Raw genomic sequence first — 23,015 nt, forward strand, 5'->3', positions numbered from 1 at the left:
CACCCTACATGTCATGTCACATGTGCATCCTAACAAAATAGATTACCTGATGCCTCATCACCAAAACCTAATGGGATCACAAATGGGGCAATGTAGCTTATATGTGAAACACCTTGACCTTGATCGAAAGCCCACTAAAGCAATGGCAAACTATTTTTAAAAAAACATGAAAACCAATGGTTTAGGCATGCTGACACAATGCCCTTTCTCTCTCTATGTACTTCTTGTGATGCTGTTTTGAAAATTGGATGACATGAGGTCTATCAGCTAACTAAAGCTGTCTATAGCCAGACCTAAAAAGGAACACAACGGCATTACAGAATACATTTGATAGATTTTTACTTTGATTTGAGCTATCTAAAAGACAATGCTGAGACCTTAGCAAGGTCAGGGGTTCTAAGAGTCACTTTGTGAAAGGCTATTGACTCATAGAATAGCACTAGCATGGAATAAGAATCAGAAAGTGCTTAGTCAAAAAATCTTTTAAAACATTTCAGTACTGTGCCTTGCCAAAAATCTGATTGCAGACACATGAGCAAGGAGTGACATTTTACTTGCTTATGCCATGGTGTCCTCCCAGAGTGGTGAAGAGTATCTGTGTTTGAGTGACAGGATTAAATCTACCAAAGAGTGATAGAGCGTCCTGCTGAAAAGCAGTTGCGAAGTTAAATCAGAGAGGTGTATCAACCGATAGTTTAGGGTGTACGTCTGTATTCGCTGAAATTATAAATTACCTTTTGTCCCTGTCTTTGGGAAATCCCATCTGTAAAGGCTTTGACTTCCATGCTTCATGGTTAACTATGCAAGCTCCCTTATGATTTAGACTGAAGACCTTGGGGATGGAGGGTGGATTGTAAAAACTAGTGCTAAGACAATGAACTGCTGTAAGGAAAGTTCTGATCAACTAATCTGAGCAGTGCCTTCTCAACCAAGTCTTTACTTGGATGAGAAGTATCACCTACCATGCTCAACTCCTCATTCACACTGATGAAACAAACTCTTGCAGTCATTCCAGAAAAGAGTGTCAGCATCTGCTCCAAACTATCTGGAAAATGATACCTCCAAGTTGACAGAGACTGTGCACCAAGGTACTGTGAGGCCCTCACCCACCTGGCTTGATCAGGCACAGGAATCAAGTGGAGGAGAACTAGATCTATCCATCTTTCAAAGTGCTGCAGGGGTATAGACCAGACACCAATGCCACTAAGGTGTATCACAGCTACAAACCAAGTTCTCTCAGTCTTGAAGAAGATTAAAATTACAAATATAATCTGTGTTTTCCAGCGGCTGACATTGTGCTTCCGCTATCAAGAGGGAATTAGGTCCACAGGAAGGCATATGAGGAAAATATATGACAACAGAACATCCTCAAGAAAGTTAAGCTATACTTCTTCTCCACACCTAGCAGGAGCTAATTGAAAGAGGAAGCTTGTAAGGAGAACATCATAAGAGAATGAGGGCAGAGTCGCTCAAGTGACTAAGAGCCAGCACATGAGAGATAACTGTAAGAACTAGAAAACTAAATATGTCTGAAGTCTCTGTCGCAGTGGCCAGGTCATTAGAACAATACTTGCTCACAGCTTTTACTCTCACCTCTGTTTACCCCCCTGTACCAGTTTAAAGGACAAATTAAATGTTTTAGGTAGTCCAATACCTGAGATAGTTAGATGGTGCATATTTAAGGTTTAAAAGCAGCCTTTGAGCCAGCAGGACTGTTGCATCTTCTCCTTGACGTGGGGCAGGAGGGGAATTGATTTATTGACACCAGCAAGCTAGAAATACGCAATATCTCGTGCTGTGACCCAATAGCAGAGGCATGAGGAATTGATGAGTACTATGGTGCAAGATCAACACAAATCATAGACACTAGTGGGTTTCTGCACCAACCGGAGCAATGAAAGGTCTATCTAGGACAATACTGGTGGAATCATCCTGATCCTGGTAGAAATCACCAACGATCATGCCACAGCTGATATCATCAACAATGCTGAACAGTCTCCAAGCAGAATAAGCAGAAGGTCCTGATGTGCATGATGTAACCTACATTCATCACACATGTGCTCCTATGGGAATTAGGCTCTAGAGTTTCACTGGCCTTACTCCAGTGTTCACCCCCAAGGTTCCTTGCTGACTTAGAGGCCCTTCGAAGGTCCTTTGGTCAGATAGTAAAGCCTGATGCCGAAATCTGCAATACAGTCCTTACATTGTTACTTGGTCACCCCTAATTACACATGCCAGATAACCTGTTGTGCATCAAAACTATCTCTATTGTAGCAGAACATGAAAAGACCTTCAAAAATCTTCCAAGAAAGAGGCCACCAGGTAATATTTTCGATTAATCATTCTGTAATCCAGCTCTGTTTAAAGCTCAGAATACAAGATTCATTGATCCTCTAAGGATCAAGCTAATCTTGTCACATACCAAATACCCTGAGATGCCAATGCATGGCGGAAGGGACTGGGTACCATCTGCCTATGGTTCATCGAGCAGGGAGCAGGAGCCGGATGACTATCGGACAGAGCTAAACCTGCAACCATACATCTACCATGAAATATCTTCCCAGTGTAAAGTCAGTTTAGAGCCCAGACAGCCGGACCAGTAACGCAATTGACAGGGGGGGTGTTTTTGAGCCCCCCCATGAAAAGACATTGCATTGACTACTTCTCAACCCTTAGTTGGACAGGGTGTGTTTCTCAATTCGGCATGCGCTAACTGGTGCATTTGGAATCTGAAGGTGGATCGTCCAGCTCAAGCACTCACTGTTCCTATACAGTGAGTCCTCGCATACTAAGGATTGGGTGGCACTGTTTTGCACAAAATGCGTCTGCAAGGTGTAGAGTTATGATATTCCTGAACTCTTGTGATCAGTGATCACTGAACCGGGTACATGCAGCAGCAAAATATGAGAGTTTCAGCTAATGGCTGTTGTGATCTTTGTTGTCAGAGGGTAGTAGAGCCAGGCACCATAATGGAGACCTCAGCAGGCGGACCACACTCAAGGTACACAATAATTTGAGAAAGTAAACCACAGAGAAGAGGAAGCTGGTCTCAACCAGTCCACATTTTCACTTATGGAAGGAGCCACAAATGGGGACTGATGCATACCAAATGTTTTTACACATCTTTGCTTGAACTATGACATTATGTTTGGAGGTTTTCACTTGCTTTTCTTCGGCTGAAAGCTAATGGGAAGCTGAAGAGTCCACTCAGCACTACACTTGTGATCATCGCAATCCTAAAAATGGGAACAAGTACAGTTTGTTTCATTTTTGTATTTGTAATTAAGTGTTAGTAGGGATGCTTTACAACATAATGTTGCCTGTTTGTTTTCTCAGGTTGTTATGATGGAGTCGTTTATTTTCTCAAAAGGCAAAATGGAGAAACTTATTGGACCTTTACCACTGAGAATGCAGTGAAAAGCTCACCTGTTGTCGATCCATCCACCGGCTTTGTCTTTGTTGGATCCCATGACCATCATGCATATGCATTCAACGTAGATGTAAGAATTCACCCTTTCTTATGATAAACTTTCATAAAAAGTTTCTTCAGTCTTTCCTTACAGTTGTAGGCTTGTCACAACAAACGTTAAAGCTTTCAGCTGTGACAGATACTAAATGTAAACTTCTAAGTATCATATATATATTTGCATTTTAGGTCAAACCTGTGACCATGCATGCTGTTTATACGCTCTTTCTTGTGAGACACTATTGTTTACAATAAAGGGCTGGGAGCCCGCTTATTACTTACGATTTGCTGGCTTCTGTGTCACTGTTCTTTGCTGCCTCATTATTGGCCAGCACAGGCCAAACATCACTTCTGTTCCTTTCTGTGGAGCACAGGCCAAGCACAGACTGATTCAACTTAATTAGTGCCTGTCGGCTGCTCGTGCTGTGACTGACGTACCAATTCTTCTTCCCCAACCCACAGCCACCTGCCCCCTGTCTGGTACTCCATTCCTACTTCTTCGAACATCCCTCGTATTCTTTTCTATGTACTTCCCATCCTCCCGCTGTCCATTAATACAGCTGTCCCCCTCCCCCCATGTTGCTTACCCGCCCTCCTGCTTTTTTAAAACATATTGCACAGCAGCACCGGCTGCTGTACAACATGGCTTAAAAAAGCAATATGATGCAGTCAACGTTGTCTGTAACATGGTGCTTTCTTTTTCTTGACTTTAAGCCATGTTGCACAGCATCCCCCACTGCTGTGCAACATATCTTAATCTCATTGACAAAGTCAATATATCTTGCATCATTCCCTTCCAGAGGCCCACTTTGGAACTTTTATTGTTGTTTAGTGTTGCTTTTCGCTAGCCCATTGTTCATTTGATATCCTTAGCTCATCAGCTCCTATATGGCTTTGCACAAACTTAATTTTGTTTTGTTCTTTCTTCTTGAGTGGTTGTTGTGGGTGAACCCTGCTGTGACATTGCGTTATTCATTTGAAGATTGATATTATCGTTCATTGCAAGTCTTGCTACTACTTTCAACATTTGACTGCTTTGTGGGGGGATTTGAAAACCTGTCACAGCATATAAAATTCATTTGTTCCTCTACCTCATATCCTAGATCAACTTCCCTTATTGAGTGGCCACCAAACACTAATCACGGATTCGTGTAACAGCTTACTGTTGTAATTCATAGATTGTTTCTATTGAAATAATTACACCCGATAGCAATGTTTTGTTGGTTTAAAGCTAACAGCTGTAAACACTGTTCGTGATGACATGGAGTGAAGTGGCCATCTTCCTCCTTTATGCCAATTTCATGTATCATTCCTGGCAGTGTACAACTTTAAACAACAATTAAATTACAGAATACTTACCTGACTAATGCAAGTTGTCTATCGTCACGTTTGCAAACAGTCAACTGGTTGAATTATGCTTTTAATAAATTGACTAAACGGTCATCTTTATCATTCAGTCCTGGATTGAATCCCACGTCTGGGGTGGAGGAAAAATCTGCAGTTCCTAAAAGTAAGGATTTGAAAGTGTGAGTGATTACAAATAACATAAAAGTACACAGGAGAAAGGCTTGTGAGTTAAAAAGAAAATAGGTCTCAATTGTTTGTCTGTTATGTTTACCACAACCCTGGAGAGAGAACAGAAAAGAAATGAAGAAGGGTAGGGAGGAAACTGAATTTGAAGATGGAAGAGTAGAAGAAATGGGAAGATGAACGGACTGAGAGTAGGGGTAAACATAAAAGGTTGCAGAGGATCGAAAGAGGAAAATGTGACAGAATCAGGAGGGAATAGGGTTTGAAGGAGATGGAGATAGGTAGCTGTGAGGAATTAATTGTGACAGAGGAAAGAGCATAAAGAAAAGGCGTTTTTATGAAATATCGGACTAATTTGACCTAACTGTTCAAGACATAGTGTTTACTCGGCCGAATACCTCTTTCAACATAGTGAACAATCAATATTCTGATCTTTGGCAGCATAACGTAAACCATCACTCTCGCTTTTAGTTCCAACCACTGGTAAATTGTATCAGTTATTTAACATTGTTATCTTCAAGGCAGAGCTTCCTATACTTTTTAATATGCCAATTGTTTTATTTCCTTTGAATGTCTGACTAATTTTCAGAATTTTTGTAGTGTGAGCAATGTCCTTATGACAATGACTTAAAACATAGAAGGGGTATGGACATCTGTTATCAAGGACTAATCCCAACTAGGCAGGCCTCAGCTGCCGTGACGAGTTGGGCCTGTCTGGACCTCTGCAGATTGTATTTTGATTCTTGAAGAATTACACCTAGAAAGTCAGAAGAGCTCAGTTTCTAGTAAAATAGTGTTGTTAAAAAGCCTAACCTTAGTGTTGAGGATTATCGGCCATATTTCAGCTCTGATCAGCACTGCTGTCAGATTTCAAAGGTGGATACCTGCCAGTAACTGTAAAACATAGTTGTCCAGGCACTTATTTACTTAACCCATTTCTTTAATTATTTTCTCAAATCCAAATTGAAGACAGTGTCCAAAGATTTGCATGGCAAAGAGTTTCATAGCCTTCCGGCTGTAGCTGGTAAGGATTGTTTTGACCCTTGTTTGGTTCTGAACCACAGTGGTTTATGTGTAAGACTTGCTTCTATGTCCCATGAAGGCTCCAGATATGTAGAAAATTCTGGACACGTAAGATGGTTTTTGTGTGTGTGAAGTTCTTTGTTGATGATGCAGACAAGCTTTCTGTGAAGGTGTGGGTAATGAAATTCTTTCTTATGAATGTTTCCATTTTCACCTCAGTAAATACATGGCAAAAAATACACTAAAATGAATCAAATAACATTGTCTGTCAATGGTAAAAACTGGAAATTCACAGACATCGTTCCAGGCAACCCATCTCTGTCATGAAGCATGCTCGTCATGTTCTTTAAATGCATCTGATAGAGACTAAAGGCCTGATTTCCATTTTAGCGGACAGGTTACTCCGTTACAACGGTGACAGATATCCCGTCCGCTGAAATATAAATCCCATTATGTCCGTTGTGACGAAGTAACCCATCCGCCAAGATCTAAATCAGGCCTACGGCCCAATTTAGATGTTGGCAGTAAGCATACGCCACTGCAACAGCAACAAAGTATTCTTACCACCGACATAATTGTCCACCCGTCGAATTTAGATGCTGTCAAACCTTTGGTTTAATCACAGTGGAGTCTACTGTCTCTGCCGTGATTAAACCCCTCCAACGGCCCTGTGTAGTGAGGGCCGTCGGAAGCAGACCTCTAATTCCACCCACCTAATTTAGATGGGCAGAATTTTTTTTAATTTTTTTTTTTAATTATTGAGGCACAAAACAGATTTGCTGACATCAGATGTTATTAACAATCTCACATTGTACAATTGACAAGACAATATAACGCTGAGTATTGAATATAAGTTTGCAGTGCACCCCCATCTTTGTGGCATCAAAGTAGCACATATCAAGTCCGTGCCTCCATGCGCACCCATAGCATGTCGGAGAGGTTAGTCACTTAGGTCAGGGTCCGAGGCCTCCGCTCGAGGGGAGCATATGTTGCCTCGGAATGCATTCCATCCGCCCAATACACGTGTCCATTTATGGGGGCAACCCCTGTGGATAAATACCATTTTCTCCGCTACCATTGCCCTATCTAAGTCTTGACACCAATGATGGTGTAGCGGGGCAGTGGGCCCACCCCCAGTGTTGTGCAATGTTTAGTTTTGCCAGAGTAATCCCCAGGGTTGCCCATGTTTGTGCTGCGTGGTTGAGATCGGTAGGTTCCCATATATTGAGAAGGCACCGCCGGGGTTCTGGGAGAACTTCTACTCTGCCGACTCTGGCGATAGTGGCCATGACTTGCCCCAGTACCTTGCAATGACGGGACAGTCCCACAGCGTGTGAAAAAATATACCCAGTTGCCCACATAGATGGGTAGAATTAGAGGTCAGTTTTCACTGCCAGCAAAACCATACATAATATCTAGTAGAACAAAAAGTGATTGATTGAAATGATTGAATTAATCTCAATGAACGGCAATTACCCTGAACTGCATAGTAGTCAGTCTTTTTTTTGCTCATTGGGCTAATGTTGTTAGTGACTAACAGTATGCCAGTCAGTCTTGGCCCAGCCCATGCCAACACTTATAGGCCATGTCTCTTCTGAGTAGTCCTTATTCCTGGCAGAGTATCCACAGGTCCAGAAGTATACCGAAGTGGTGGTGTCTCAGGTCCTTATTTTATACACAGTTGTGCCTTTGAAGTGAGGACAAGCTTCTGAAGGCATGCCGTTGAAGTGCACAGATGCCCTGCCTTCCCTACCCTGGTTCCAGACTAACTACAGGGGGTATGCAGATCTTTGTGTGGAGACAGGACACAGTCTATTCAGGTGTAAGTGAGGCTGGGCCCTGCTCCTCACTCCCACCCTGCCAGTGATGGCCCACTCAGTCACACCTACACTCCCATTGTGTGCGGATATCTAGTAGCAATGCACAGAGGTATGTCCCTCCCCGACGTCTTCGATCATCTGACGCCAATCTGATTATGGTCCCCGTTATTAAAAAAGCTCGCTGGGGGGGGCGTAGTTTTTCTTATGGTGCAGCCAAGCTATGGAATGGGCTGCCACCCCATTTGAGACGCATGGATAGCCTACTGCATTTTAGAAAAGCGCTGAAGACCTGGCTGTTCGGTAACTAGTTCTGCCACTTAGGATTAGGGAGTAGTGGACAGCGCCAGGACACCTACTTGGTAATCTCGCGCTTTACAAGTCTCTATAATATAACATAACATAACATAACAAAGCCCAGCTGTCAATTACAACCAGTCTCTGTGACCAGAGACAGGCTGCAGGCACCAAATGTCTGAGGCAAGAAGATGGCAACTTTCTAAACGTGGCATTTTCAGAATTGTAACTTAAAATCTGACTTCACCATACGTTAGGATTTGAAATTAGGATTCCATAGACATCAAACTTGAACCAATGATATATTTCCATTTGGAAATTACACTTATAAAATGTAATAAGATAATCCCAATGTTCTCTATCCTATGGGAGATATAGTCCTTGCAGTAGTGAAAATCGAATTTAAGAGTTTTTCACTACTAGGACAGGTAAAACTTAAAAGTACATGTCCTGCTTTTTAAATATATTACACCCTGCCCTCTAATCTGTCCAGGGCCTATCCTAGGGGTGACTTCTACATATTAAAATGGAAGGTTTGGGCCTGGCAAAAGGTTTATTTTTCCAACTGGAAATAGCAGTTTGAACTGCATCCAAAGGCCCTGCCATGCCAGGCCTGAGACCTGTTTAAAGGGCTACTTAAGTGGGTGCCACTATCCGTGCTGCAGGTCCACTAGTAGCATTTAATTTACAGGCCCTGGGCACTTATAGTACCATTTTACTAGGGGACTTACAAGTCAAACAAATATGCCAATTGGGTGGTATGAGCCAATATTACCTTGTTTAGGGGAGAGAGCACATGCACTTTAGCACTGGTTAGCAGTAGTAAAGTGCTCAGTGTCTTAACATGGTAAAAGAATGCAGGAGGAAGGCAAAACGTTAGGGAGAAGACCACCATGAGGCTGACAGGTCTTACAATACCAAAACAGTACCTCCAAAGGTGACTGGTCTGTGGACTGCCTCCGATCAAAAAGTCCTGCTGAACTCAATGAATGATACACTATTCCTGTTGGGCCTGTTTGTCAAGGCAGTAGAGCTTTGTGATGTGTATACAGATGCCCATAATGCAGCCTGATAGATATTAAGGACAGGCACTCCATGTGCCAGCGCAGTGGTAGCAGCCATAACCCTAGTGGGATAGACCTCAACCCCTCCAGAGGCTGTTTATTGGCCAGTGCATAGAGGATTTTGATGCAGATGACTAGCCACTTTCGCAAAGTATTTTTCTGCACTGCCTTGCTTTTCTTTGTCCTAAAGAACCCTACAGTGAGCTGATCTTCCACATGAAAGTCTTTGGCTCAATTAATGTAGAAAGTCTTTTAGGGTACATCTGATGGTTTCTCTCCTCCTTATTAGAGGGATGACACAGGACTTCCTCAAGAGCGAAGTGCCACCTGGCACAGTACCCACGACTCTACCCTGCGCTGCTTGTTGAAGTACCACATGGCAGTGGTGTTGTCCTCGAGAACCTGCACCAGCCTCTAATTGATGCTTTGCAGGAAGGCGTTCAATGCCAAGCAAATGACCTGCAACTCCTCCAGAGATGCAGGGTCTTCTGACACACTACCCCACAACGCACTGACTGCTTGTTGTAGTACCACATGGCAGTGGTGTTGTCCTCGAGCAACCGAACGAACCAGCCTCCCTTTCATGGATGGGAGGAGGGCCTTTAGCGTCGTGCAAATGGCCCACAACTCCCAACTGATTGATGTGGAGGCGGGTCTCTGCCAGAGACCAGAAGTCTCTGATCTCCACCTCTCCCAGATGACCTCCCCATCCAAGTAGTGACACATCTGTCACCTCTGCTAGCTCTAGATGTGGCAGGGAGATGGACCTGCCACCGGTACAATAATAGTTTTACCACACTACAGGTCTTTTGCAGTCTCCTCTGAAACCTGGATGGTGTCTGATAGGCTCCTCTGGTAACGAACCCACTGAGACTTTACATTCCACTGCAGAGCCTGTGTGTGTCACCTGGCATAGTCGATGAGCAGGATGCAAAGAAGCTGATAAACCTCAAAGTAGCTCTCACTGAGACCCATGACCGAGGCTGGAACATCATAGATTGAATGTCATGGACTCGTTGTGGCAGAGAGAAGTCCCAAAAGGGCACTATATTCAGAAATGGCTACATTGAAATGTTGGCTCTACGAAGTAATTAGATTTGACTTAGGCACATTGGAGGGTGGTCTACAACTGACTGTGGTGAGCCAGCCTTCAACAGCTACTTGTTCAGTTAAAGAAAAACTGCAATCCTTATCCTCTAAAGGTATACCGCAATTACTGACATCAGTTTCGTGAACACCTGAGGGGCATTTGTGAGGCTACATGGGGGCATGATAAATTGAAAATGCTGCTGGGCCACTTTAAATGGAAATAATCATCTGTTGGACTGCAGGACGGGTACATGAAAGTAAGCATCTTGCAGGTCCAAAGCCACCATCCAGTTTTCTGCTTCTAGGGCAGATATAACCTGGGCCACAATGAGCATCTTGAATGTGTCCTTCCTCAAGAAGGCCTTCAGAGTGAGAAGATCTAAAATAGGATAAAGGCCTCTGTCCTTCTTTGGCACAATAAAATAAAGGGAGTAACAGCCAGTTCCCTATTTCCTGGGCAGGAACTCTCTCTATGATACCTTTGGGCCTATGGGCTTCTTTGGCCAAAACATTTTGCACCTCTTGTAGCATGACGGACAAGTGTTCCTCTGAGAGATGTTCTGATGCGCGTGGAAAGTGTGGCGGGTTGAAAAGGAAGAGCATAGCCTTGTTGTATGCGCCAGAAGATCCACCATTTGGATGGAAATACCTTATGCTGCCTCCCACAGGGTGGCTGTATGGCGCTAAGGGTGACCTAAAGCTGCTTGAAGATGGATTCTGGAGGGGCAGGGGATGGAAGGTTTGCTGTCCCTGATTTTCTTAGCAATGCCTTCTTGATCCCAGGCCCGGAAATGACTGGGGTTCCTGTTGCTAGGGCAGTGGCGGGGGTGTTGCACTAACCATCTGGGGTAGCCTCAAAAGGGGTGAAACTGTCTCCCAAGGGTGGGCAGGCCAAGGGAACATGTTGTTTGTCTGCTTTCTTTAAACAAGCATTGGCATAGCCAATAGGTCTCGCCTTTGGAACGTTATAAGTGTTTAGCCATGCAACACATTATGAGAATAGCCAATGTGTCACAAAAACTAAAATAATTATATGAAAATGGTCTGATAATTATCAACTACCTTCCGAAGTGTCCTGGATGGTCTTTGTTCCATCATCTGTCCAGCACCATTCTGACTGTGCCCCGGGGCTAGTCTAGTTTGTGCACTGAGGTAGCTATTTACAGCTGTCACAGTTTTAGCCAATCACAGAGTGACTCCAAGTTGCAGCCTGCCTGATGCTCAGCCAATGAGAGAAGAATTAAGGTGGGCCTACTGAAGTCACTGAGTTCAGATACCCTCCTTTGAACAGAACCAGACAGCAGGGAATCAGAAGAACCAGAGATGAAGCTATGTGCACCCACCTTGTTTCTGGCAGCAAAGGGGTAAAAGGATGCCTCTTGCACCTGGAGTTGAAAAGATGCAAGTGAGGGAGGCCTTGGGTCAAATGTCATTCACTGCAAACCGGAATAGTTTACAAGACTCAGAGGGACCCTAGTGTCCCACACCAACACAGGAATTCCAGACACATGAAGCCACAAGATAAACAAGAATGTTTCAGCCAATAAATTACGCAAATTCTCCATGACTTGAAACGTGAGAATCCCCAGCTGTGAGACTGCATGAATATCAACTCAACCATTTTGTCTGGTCACCAGAAGCTGGTCTGATGCGAGGACACAGCCAATGAATGACACGTGAAGCGTCTGACACTCCCCATTAGAAAGACTTGCATTTAGGCACTTTAGCAATAGGTGAGTAACTCACTAAGGTGCACTATTAGTAAGTCACTTGAAGTGCACTGTTTCACTAAGGTGCACGGTTAATAAAAGGGGGAGGGGAGCCAGGTCTGCGGCAGCCGTGGCCTGCGGGGTTGGCAGTCGTCATGGCAGAGTGAGAGGCTGCCCTGGGGCCTCTTCTGCCCCGGGGCACCACTCCCAGCTTCTCTACCCATCAGACTCAAGGTACATTTCAAACTCGAGAAGTGTCCTCTCGCGGTCATGCTTTCATTAGAAAAATGTTACCATTCCTGAAGAGGAGCCGCCTGCCAGACTGCACATCCGGGTGAAAGTGGAGGAGCAAACTAAACAACCGAGACGCGGTATTAATGTCACGAGACAAGTCGTGGCGTTGAAGGGCGCACTGTGATCCTGCAGTTCCCATTAGAAGGGGCAGCACCGAGCCAAGCAAAGTCCTCCAACTTTGCAGCTTTAGCATTTTGGATCAAAAGGCAGCATTAAATGGATTCTAAACAATATGAATGGCACTAGTCCGGGCATGCTAGTGAGGGGCACTTGTGGCCCCGGTACAACCTGAGAGAAGGTGGCAGCACCGAGAAAAACTGCACACATTCCATGCCAGTTAAATTGTAATTGTAAATAAGGGACAAAGGGAGGGGGGCTCCTTGGTTCAACGATGTTTTAAGAAACTTGAAACAAACCCTTCACCAGTGCGAGAGAGCCTGGCGAAAAGCATACGACCCAGAGGCCAGGGCGGAGTATCTCGCACTGTTCACAGGCTATAAGAAAGCTATCCGGATTAGGAAAGCTGAGTTTTATGAAGCCAAGATTATGGCTGCTAAAAATACACAAAAAGAGACCTTCCGAATCCTAAAAGAGCTGAGACAAGAGAAGGAATTGAAGCCCTCCTTTTGTCAGGAGGATTGTAACAAATTCCAGTCCTTTTTCATAACGAAAGTGAAGGATCTCGTGTCGGAAATTGACCACACGCCGATACAACCTTGCCCTTTAACATTGGCTCCCGGGCCCACTATTTTACAGACACAGCTCACTGCCTTTCCCATGCTTACCCATGATTCTCTGTCTCTTCTGGTAGGGGGGGCTGAAGTCAGGGTCTCCGGCTGATCCCTGTCCACCATGGATTTTTAAGATGGCACTCCCTGGGATAAGTAGCAAAGTTCTCTCGCTCCTCAATCATTCCCTGAAAGTAGGGCAAGTCCCCATTAATTTTAAGGAGGCTCGTGTTATCCCGCTCCTGAAAAAACCCAGAGCAGACACGAAGATTCTAAAAAACTTCAGGCCAATTTCTCAGCTTCCATTCTTGGCGAAGGTGCTGGAACAGCACGTACTAAGCTCCCTTCCCCACCATCTCGAAGACAACCACCTCCTACAATTCAACCAGGCAGGGTTTAGGGCTCACCATAGCACAGACCTAGTCATGCTGTCTGTGCTAGACGAACTAAGACTGAGGGCCGACAAGAAAAAACCTTGTGCCTTTGTGCTGTTGGACCTATCCGCGGCATTTGACACGGTCAATCACGACCAACTCTTGTTGCGGATTTCAGAACTTGGCATCCAGGGCATGGCCCTGGCGTGGCTTACATCTTTTCAAAGGGGTCGCTTTCAGAGAGTACAGCTATCTGACCAGACGTCCGATCCGGGCTTACTTACGTACGGGGTACCACAGGGCTCGGCGCTGTCACCTCTGCTTTTTAATGCCTACCTTAAGCCCTTAATAGCCGCACTGAACCGCATGGAGTGCTGGATCTATAACTATGCTGATGATACACAAATAATCATCCAGATAGATAGTTCCCCGATCGCCCACACAAGAATCCAAAACATTTTAAAATTCACCGTCAATTGGATGACGGCCAACTCTCTCAAAATTAATCCTGACAAAACTGAGGTTTTGGCCGTCACCACAGACTCTAACCTGTGGAACGATCGCTTTTGGCCTCATGAGCTGGGCACCTACCTGGAACAGGCCCCGGCCGTAAAAGAGCCTGGGCATCAAAATTGATGCCAATCTCTCCTTGATCCAGCAGGTGTCGGCTGTAGTGGGAACGTGTGTGGGCATACTGAGACAACTGCGTAAACTTGCCCACCTCCTCTCCTTTGCCACTCTAAGACTAGTGGTATCTGTATGATACTATCGCGGCTGGATTACGGGAACTCCCTGTATATCGGCCTCCCGGCAAAATCACTGGCCAGATTACAGGTCATTATGAATGACGCCGCAAGACTAATCTTTAGAGTACCTAGACTAGCCCACGCCTCCCCACTTCTGGTCCAGCTGCACTGGCTCCCAATCAGGCAGAGAATAAAGTTCAAAGACCTTTGTATCGTACATAAAGCTATCTATGGCCAGGCCCCCCGATATATCAAAGAGCGCCTAGTCAACTACACTCCTAGCAGGGTGTTGCGCTCCTCAGAGGCAGGGAGGCTGGCCTCCCCCCGCTGCAGTTTGTCCACCAAAGGGGGGAGAGCTTTCTCAACCTCCATCTCCCAAATCTGGAATAATTTGCTGGAATCTCTACGTAAGGAACAGACCCTTCTTCCATTCAGGAAAAAGTTAAAAACAGTTCTTTTTTCAGAAGCCTGGGGCACTATTTGAGTTTGTTCCCCCCCAGGTGCCAGGGTAGGCTCTCATTTACAGGGCTTAGAGACCTGTTGGTGATAATGCGCTTTATAAATACGAATTACAATTACAATTACAATAGCAATGCCAAAATACAAGTCTCCAGGGCGAGGGGCGACTCCGGGTCTCTGCCGCGCAGGGCAGCAAGGAAGTGTCAGCACAGAAAAGTGAGTGAATAAAATAAAACATCTTTTACACATATCAAAGTCCCATGTGTGTACGCAGTGCCCGGAGTGATGTGTCTACAGACAGGAAAGGGTTAAAGAGCCCACATACATGAGAATAGTGGCAGGTGAGAGGATGTCACGTGGGGACGGGCACCCCCAGCTTTGCACTTCTTCTGTGGGAGTAGGAGAAAGCCTTGTCAGAGAGTACAGCGAGCGCAGGGTGGCGATTGTACATGTATGGCAGCGTCTGCACAAGCAGGGAGCACTGCTCGTTATGCACAGCTACACGAAAGCCTTGAAAGTTTCAGCAGACAGTCACGCGCACACACACCTAGACATGGTACTTGTGGGAGAACTTTTGCCATTGTATACAGCCGTCCACCCCTGGGCTGCTGTGAGGACCTGGGGGCAGTGTAAGCAGGGAGGGGACTGTGGAGTGCACACACCGAGGCTAGTGCAGCAAACTTAACTACTAACGATGAGCAGACCCCGAGTTTGCGAGTAGAGTGGGAGCGGGTGGGGGCGCTGCTGCAGGTAGAGGGGTGTGGGTAAGGAGGCTGTGGAGACGAGGAGTAGCAGACATGCAGGGAGCGCAACGTTGTGAGGAGACTGTGCAGGCTAGGCGCGGAGGAGCCACGCTAATTGGAATATGATACAGATCACATGGCGCCCTGTGCTCCGATGCTCACTCCCGCAAGGTGGATGCCACCACATGCACGAGTCTCAGAAAAGTGCAGACCGATTCCAAAAGGTCATCTCCTAGAGCAGTGAATGCGCACTGCTCTAGGCTCGACCTAAAAAGTCCCAATGACAAATCGGCCGTCTTGCCAAATAGGCAAGACCCATTGAACGGCATGTCCATTAAAGAGGCTTGTAGATCCCAGAGAAGCCTGTGGATCGCATCCAAGCATGCCGCGGAAGCACCATGGTAGTTCCAACCACAGTAGTGTCTAGTGCAAATCAGATGATGTACTTTGCAACATCCTGGATGGGTTGCGGCAACTTGTCCTGAAGTTCCTCAAGGCCCCTCGGCAAGATCTTGCCAACCCTGTCCCAAAATCATGGGTATGTACCACCAGCAGGCAGCTGGTATTGACTGACTTGAAGGCTAGGCTGGCCTAAGAAAACAATTGCTTTCCAAAAGCCTCACAACGTTTTGACTGTCAGGAGGAGTGATGGGAAAAGAATTACGGTTCATTCGACTAGTGGAAGCTAATCACCAAGCTCTCTGTAGAGATCTTTGTTGAAAAATGTTTGTCACCTGGCACTGGTCTGTGGTGTATGACAACCTGCCTGTTCACTGGTTGAACAGAAACAGGGCATAGACCAAGTGCCCATAAAGGTGTCAATATAATCAAACTGAAGTATTGGTTCCTAAAAAGATTGTTTTGGTTGCAAAACCTCGAGTAGTCTGTAGTTTTGACTTCCGTAGTAGTCCAAACTCTCCAAATGTACATCTCATTACCACGACAAAGGAGACACCCCTCCGTTGATGGACCAGGGTCCAGGGGGAGAACATAGTCCATAATCCATTGAAGTGTGTAACTAACTCAAAGGCATTCTCCAAATGCAGGTATACATTGTCATCATCATGATGTTAGGGAAAATACTCTCCTTCCTCACCATTGTCACCAACAAAAGCTAGTTGGCTGTGATCAGTCAGAAGCAAAAAGTTGCTGGGGTGTGGCTTTGAGACAAAGTCATGGTTCTGTGAGTCAGAATAATCTGGCTCTGGGTGCGTTGGTATGGCATCCAGATGCAACCTCGGGCAGAGCCGAGATAGATTTTGGCTTCAAATCAGAGAGGACTATAAGAACGGAGTCGTCCTATGGCGATATTGGTGCCCGCATTGATGTCACAGTTATCACCATGAATTTTGGTGCTCAATTGGAAGTCCGCTCCGATGTTGGAGTGGAATTTGAGGCAGGCTCTGGAGGCTGGGACGGTGATGAGGGCTGGCCCGACAGTGGTATCCCGACTGGAGGCCTCTGTGGATCCTTGTGGCCTGAATGTGTTTCAGAGGGAGCCAAAAGGGAGCTAAAAACTCACAACATGACCGTTCTGAAGGCCTCAATTTGTTGTGACGTTGCTGATGAACCCAGAAACCTGGGGTGCATCTGAATCAGTTGGTGTGTGAATGGTTGAGTCACCAGACCATCTAGGAGCTTGACCTCACTCAAGAAAAGATGAATGTAGTAAAACTACAATGGAAGCAACATCTAAAAATACAATTTCACTCTGAAGACAGAAAAAAGCATCTCAAAGCAGGATGTGGGATTAGTTGCCAGTACTGTGGGAAGACACTCAACCCATTCCTTATAATGAGAAGTGGGAAGACACTCAACCCATTCTTTATAATGAGAAGTGGGAAGACACTCAAACCATTCCTTATAATGAGAAGTGGAAAGACACTCAACCCATTCCTTATAATGAGAAGTGGGAAGACACTCAAACCATTCCTTATAATGAGAAGTGGGAAGACACTCAAACCATTCCTCAAAATGGCACTCAACCCATTGCCATCAAGTCGGTTTTTGGCTTAGGAAATGGATGTTACTGCCTGCGAATTAACAACCTCGTGGATCAATGAGATCTCATTAGAAAAATAACCGTCAGTTTCTAGCCGTTCAAATTCGAGTTTGTTGACATCACATGATTTTATAAGTGGAGTAATTATCAACCTTTTCTCAACTGAGTTTGCTAAACACCTACAATGGAGTGCGTGCAGCTGTGACAGAACCTTCGAATGAAGTTCATTAGTGTCTGAATTACAGGTAGGGTCTTGGCCATTTGAGCTTACAAGAAGTAATTTCCGTTAGCGTGGAATGCATCTAGGAGAATGTTTCAACAGTTCTATCATGGCTGTGTCAGGAAGCTATGTTTCCCCTTAGGCTGTACTTCAGACTTTTACTGTTTCTTCCTGCCATTGCTAGGTTAATTGCATCTAAACTACTGTTTTAGGATGATTGCTTGCACTTGTCAACATGGTGTACCATTTGGGAAGCGTAAATGATCTTTTAAAACATTCATTTTTGCAGTAACTTACCTTTCTCCTTTATTTATTGAATCCCATCTTTATATACTTGCTCTCTGTTTTTCCAATTATGGTGGCAGCAAAAGGAGTGTGTTTGGAAGCGGCACTGTGGCGGAGGAGCAATCTTCTCTTCACCTGCTTTGAGTATTCGACCACATCACCTTTATATTGCTACACTTGGGGGACTGCTACTAGCTCTAAACCCTGTGAGTATATATTGGTCTTTGTAGTATTATAACTAAAGTGCTTATTTACTAAATAATCTTAAGTACAAGTTATATCGAAGTGCTGTGCAACTTGAAATTGTGTTACTCTGTGAATCAGTCAAAAACACATTTGCCAAAGAGAACTTTTTATATGTTAGCCTTGAGGGTGATTTGATCATTTTGGCTGTTTAATATCTACTTTTAAATGATAGTCTGATTACACATACTCTTATGAAGGTGCTACAGTCCTTGATCGCTCACCGATTATTAGTGCATTGCACAAAAATAACCTTTATTATTTTACTTATGTTGATTGTAAGAGTAATTACATTTTTCGTCTAGCAAAATATTTAGAACTTTCCGATTCTACATGTTTCACTAAGTGAAGTGCACTGTTGTACTTTTTATTGTTACAGTAATAACAAAATGTGATTAAAAAGGCACACAAACACGCACAACCAAAAACACTTTGGGGGCCTTTTCCCATAGCGCACCGGTCCTCATATCTATCTGGTTCTGTCAGACACAACAAAGACTGATCCAGTCCTCAATGTGTTAAAAAAAAAAATTACAAAGCAAACTCTAAAAGCCACTGAAATTTGCCAGTTATGGTAGCTTTGCATAACACACACAACAGCCGTGCAAATCATAATTCTCTTTTACATTGCATATTATGGCACTAGAACCCCCCCACTGCTGATATAGGGCCACATAAACAGTTGCCAATTGTGTATCCTGGATCCTATAAATAATTGTAGAGGACGTGGTCCATGATGCTCACATAAACAACAGAACTCGCATACCTAGCTATTTGTGACCCAATACAAGACAAACATTTTCAATACATTAAACCATACATTGCCAAATGAATAGCCAAAGTACATTGGGTAAATGTATCCATCATGGTTAGGCTGTATTTACATTGCAGTAGTCTACGATTATAGGGCCACTGCCTTTTCCAATCTTCTCATTGTTACAGTGGACACATAGTGTTCATTAATTGGTATCATGACCTCCAGGTTGCATGACGTTTAGGGATTTTACCACTTAATCATGTTTACAGAAACCTGATAGAAGCTGCCCTGTTGAATTTGAGCTGCCTCTGTTCTTAAGATGTGAGACAAGTGTTCATAATTAGAATTCTATAAGAAAGCAGCATAGGGTCACTACAAAACCCTTACACTATAGCTTGCGTTGTTCTGCCCAGATCGAGCCTCTGGAAGAGCTGCTTGAAATATGTTTCATATGCAATCAACCATATATCATTTTTAGGTGGTGTATCTGAAAATTAAAATGAGGATAGCAGAACAACTGATGGTATAGACTTTATACTTTCAGTAGAATCTGTGATACTTGGAGCAACACAAAAGTGGAATTTAAACATGCATAGTATTACTATTAATGTAACATTTGCAAGCGCAGAATAGTTAGCAAGCGTACATTCTACTCCTGTTGCCTTTACTGCCCCCTTCTACACCTCGACTCTGCTGTGCGCATACAGGACCATTGATGCTCCTTTTGACAGGTTTGCAAACAGAAACTTGTTGGCAGAAAAGTGGATATTTCTTTAAATTGCATTTGAGTTGCAGACCATTCCCATAGCAATAAGTGTGATCTGGGTAGTCAGAGACTCAAAGCATTGATCTACAGCAGGAGTTTGTGCGGTCCAGGTTTTCTGGATTCAAAGAAGTGTGCTATTCCAGAAATGTACGCGGGTGCTTCATAATTGAAATGTCTTGCCTATTTCTCCTCAGATAATATTACTGGGAGTTGAGAAGTGTAGAATGCTTCCTAGTAGCCAACCTACTTTAATGCCAGAAATAAATCCTAACTAGAGCTTTTTATCATGCCTCTAATGTGCAAAGAAAGTGGGGGCAATAGTAATAATCATACTCTTTGTATCCTTAAACAGCAGATAGTTCTGATGTTGTGAGCTGCCGGGCATTGAATGGAAAAGCTTTATCTGGGTCTGATGGCTCAGTGGACTAAAACAATCGCTTCAGGATAATATATTTGACCCCATGGTCACAGCTTGGAATTCTGGTGGGTCACTAGCCTTTCATCCTTCCAAGGTCAATAAAATGAGCACCACTAAGTTGATAGCAATGAACATCTATTATGAAGTGCCAACTTTTTGTAGTTTAACACTCAGTACTAATGTTGCGTTACCAGAATGGAAGAGACTCTGAGTACACAAGGGAATGGAGGATCGGAAAACTACAGCTACTCCCTGGCTGCACTAGTGTGCAACCAATCGGGCCAGCAGTACTGATAAAGTGGCCATCGTTCACAGGATAGAATGCCCCTAGTTGCGTGCTCTTAGCCTTACTGAATCACTTTATCTCACAAGACACAGTGAGTGGAAATGCAGGGAATATCATGAGCCCTCCCTTGGTTATGCCACTCTACTTCTGAGAAGGCAGCATCCATCTGAACGACTGTGTAAGTGGGAGTTGCATGCTGGTGAAAATAGTAGTTCCTCGTTATTTGTAGAGACGTAGGGTGATTTTGTTAGTGCTAACCAAGGTATCTGCTGCTTACTCAAGTAGTACAAAGACAAGAGATTACCATTGGGCTTACTGGTAAGGCTTTTGTTAGTGACAGAAACAGTAAAAGTGAGTGCACATTTTAATCAGCAGGGAAAAAAGACCTGCAGTCTTAAATTATAGTGTGGATTTATAGCTCCTGCAACCCAAACCCACTATCGCCTCCTTTCTTCAGGTATCCGCTATAGTAGCTGGTCTCTTCTGTGACAAAAAGCTAAACAAACTATAGTCTCCTTTCCGCAGGACTCAGCACAGTACAGACTTGATTGAAGATATAAAAAATAAATCAGTAAGTTCAGTCACTTCATGCATAGGCTCTCTCCTGTGATGGGAAATTGCTTTCCAAAGGGTCGTTCTCGCTGGGCACCGGGCTACAAAGTAACACATTGAGAAATCTTCTGACATCTACACCAATAGTCCTTATATCAGACAACATATGAAAGCTGATGATAGGTGCATGCTTGAAAGGGTTGGGGCACCACCCCATCTCCTGTACTGCTTTTTTCCAGGCCATTCAAGCAATGCTATCTTCTATTGGTGCACATGTGCAGTCTAAGGAGAGTGCTACTGTGTGAGTACAGCAATCTCCCAAAAGTTACCTGTCCTCAATCCAAATAGCCAGGGGCAGAGATGCAGAACTGAGAATTCTATCATGTTGTGAGGATCTCGCTGGGATTTTGTGATACACCCAGGAAACATGGTTTCACCTCCATAAAGGAGACAGCGACTAATTATGGTTGTATCTTTCGCCAGACCAAACTGTTTGCCTTGCATCGGTTCAATTTTTCCTGTTAGTGGAAGACACATTACTAGTAGGAGAACTGTTCTGGCTCCTTAGATTAGACCTGTTATCCACACTATAATTATACTTTCCCTTCAGTTTCTTTAAGTCCCTGAATAGTATTCATCCACAATCTCATCATACACATTCAAGCTACACAAATTTGAATGAAGTGTCTGATTGCAAGGATTGTCCTGTTACAGGTTATTTTACGGGAAAGCATTAAACATTGTGCTGGTTTACCTATCAAGCTCCATGGAAGAACTATTGCCATAGCCCTTTGTTTTGTGAGTGATCATGCAATTTATTTTATGTTCTTCATGGGCCACCAGTTCTGCTAAACCATTTGCAATAAGGGGCTTAGCTTTTTTCGTAACTTTAACCATTAACAAGTGCACTAGTGGCCAGTGATCAGAGCTGGTTACATAGAGAGCACCCCACAAACACAACCTTATTATCTCAGTAGCCCAAAATCACGCTATGGGTTCTCTCTTGGTTACTTAATGTATCTTCGAATCTGTCAGCACTCATGAAGTATACACAGTGGGGTTAAACACAAACCCTTCCTTTTGGCTAAACTCCACTTCTGACACTTTACAATTAGCATTCATATTTAGAAATGTCTCTGTTTCAGCTTCAGTTTCCTGACAGTAAACCACTTGTCTTCAAATACTCCCAAACTCTGTTAAAGATTGGTTTTCTTCTTACCTGTGCCCAAACCAATATGTTATGCTTTAAAAATTACAAACTCAAACAGTTCCTGTCCTACTTTTTAGAAAACTACTACTGCTGCTGATAAAAAAGCAAAACGCATTTGCTGGAACCATCATTGCCAGTTAGAGGAACGGTTCAACACGATAAACGATTCGTAATGACCCATAATATTCTGTATCTAATTAAATATTTGGCAGTGGAAGCTTGTCTATCCAAATAATTCTGACTAACTATGGTGGTATGTATATTGTAGGTTCACAGGGCGCCACACAGGAGAATAACACGAATTCAAATTATTTGGAAAGACAAATATCCTGGTAACGGTGCTGAAAGGGTGAGAAGAAACCACCTAACTACTCAAAACTTTGTGACCAAGGCCAACAAATATATTCAAACTTAATAGCAAATCCCTAGCACACGTTCAAGCAGTAAATTGTGTAGGTCAGATAAAGACAAACAAGTAGGCACAAAATATCGTAGACATATGAAAGTTTCCTTGATTGTTTAATCCAGTATTTCTTCAGGCTGAAAGCATTGTTCGTTAGGACAAAAGCAGCCGACACGTGTTTCGTCGCACAACGGGCAATATCCCGCTACTTTTTCAAGGCTCTGTCTTTAGTGATGAAGATTATTAAATGTGGTTGTAATTCCGTCCCACGGGGGATAAAAATTCTGCTAAAATTCAATCAAATGTCCAAGTATTCCGGAAAATCGTAAATAACGTATTCAAAGCAAAGCACCTCTTATATGTTGAAAGCAGATGTAACAGCGGAACCAGCCAGTGTGTAGAACCGAGTACAAATAGTTTTGTACAGCTGTGAAGCTCCACACACATGAACATTGCTGTTCCCCTTTGGCCTAAGCACCACAGTTGTCCAACACACTGACACCTGCATTTCATCAGTGACTTCACATTTGAACA

General features: G+C 43.9%; 1 protein-coding gene across 1 annotated transcript in view; it reads left to right on the forward strand.

The window, feature by feature from the left end:
* The window catches only part of AASDH (aminoadipate-semialdehyde dehydrogenase), a 468,424-nt gene that overhangs the window by 356,471 nt on the left and 88,938 nt on the right, over positions 1 to 23,015 (forward strand). Inside the window, exons 12-13 of the mRNA XM_085642048.1 lie at positions 3,337 to 3,500; positions 17,927 to 18,052. Of these exons, the coding sequence (XP_085498174.1) occupies positions 3,337 to 3,500; positions 17,927 to 18,052 (290 nt within the window). The remainder of the gene's footprint in view (positions 1 to 3,336; positions 3,501 to 17,926; positions 18,053 to 23,015) is intronic.

The sequence above is a fragment of the Triturus cristatus genome, chromosome 2_2 (genome assembly GCF_964204655.1).
Source record: "Triturus cristatus chromosome 2_2, aTriCri1.1, whole genome shotgun sequence".
In the NCBI taxonomy this organism is placed as follows: Eukaryota; Metazoa; Chordata; class Amphibia; order Caudata; family Salamandridae; genus Triturus; species Triturus cristatus.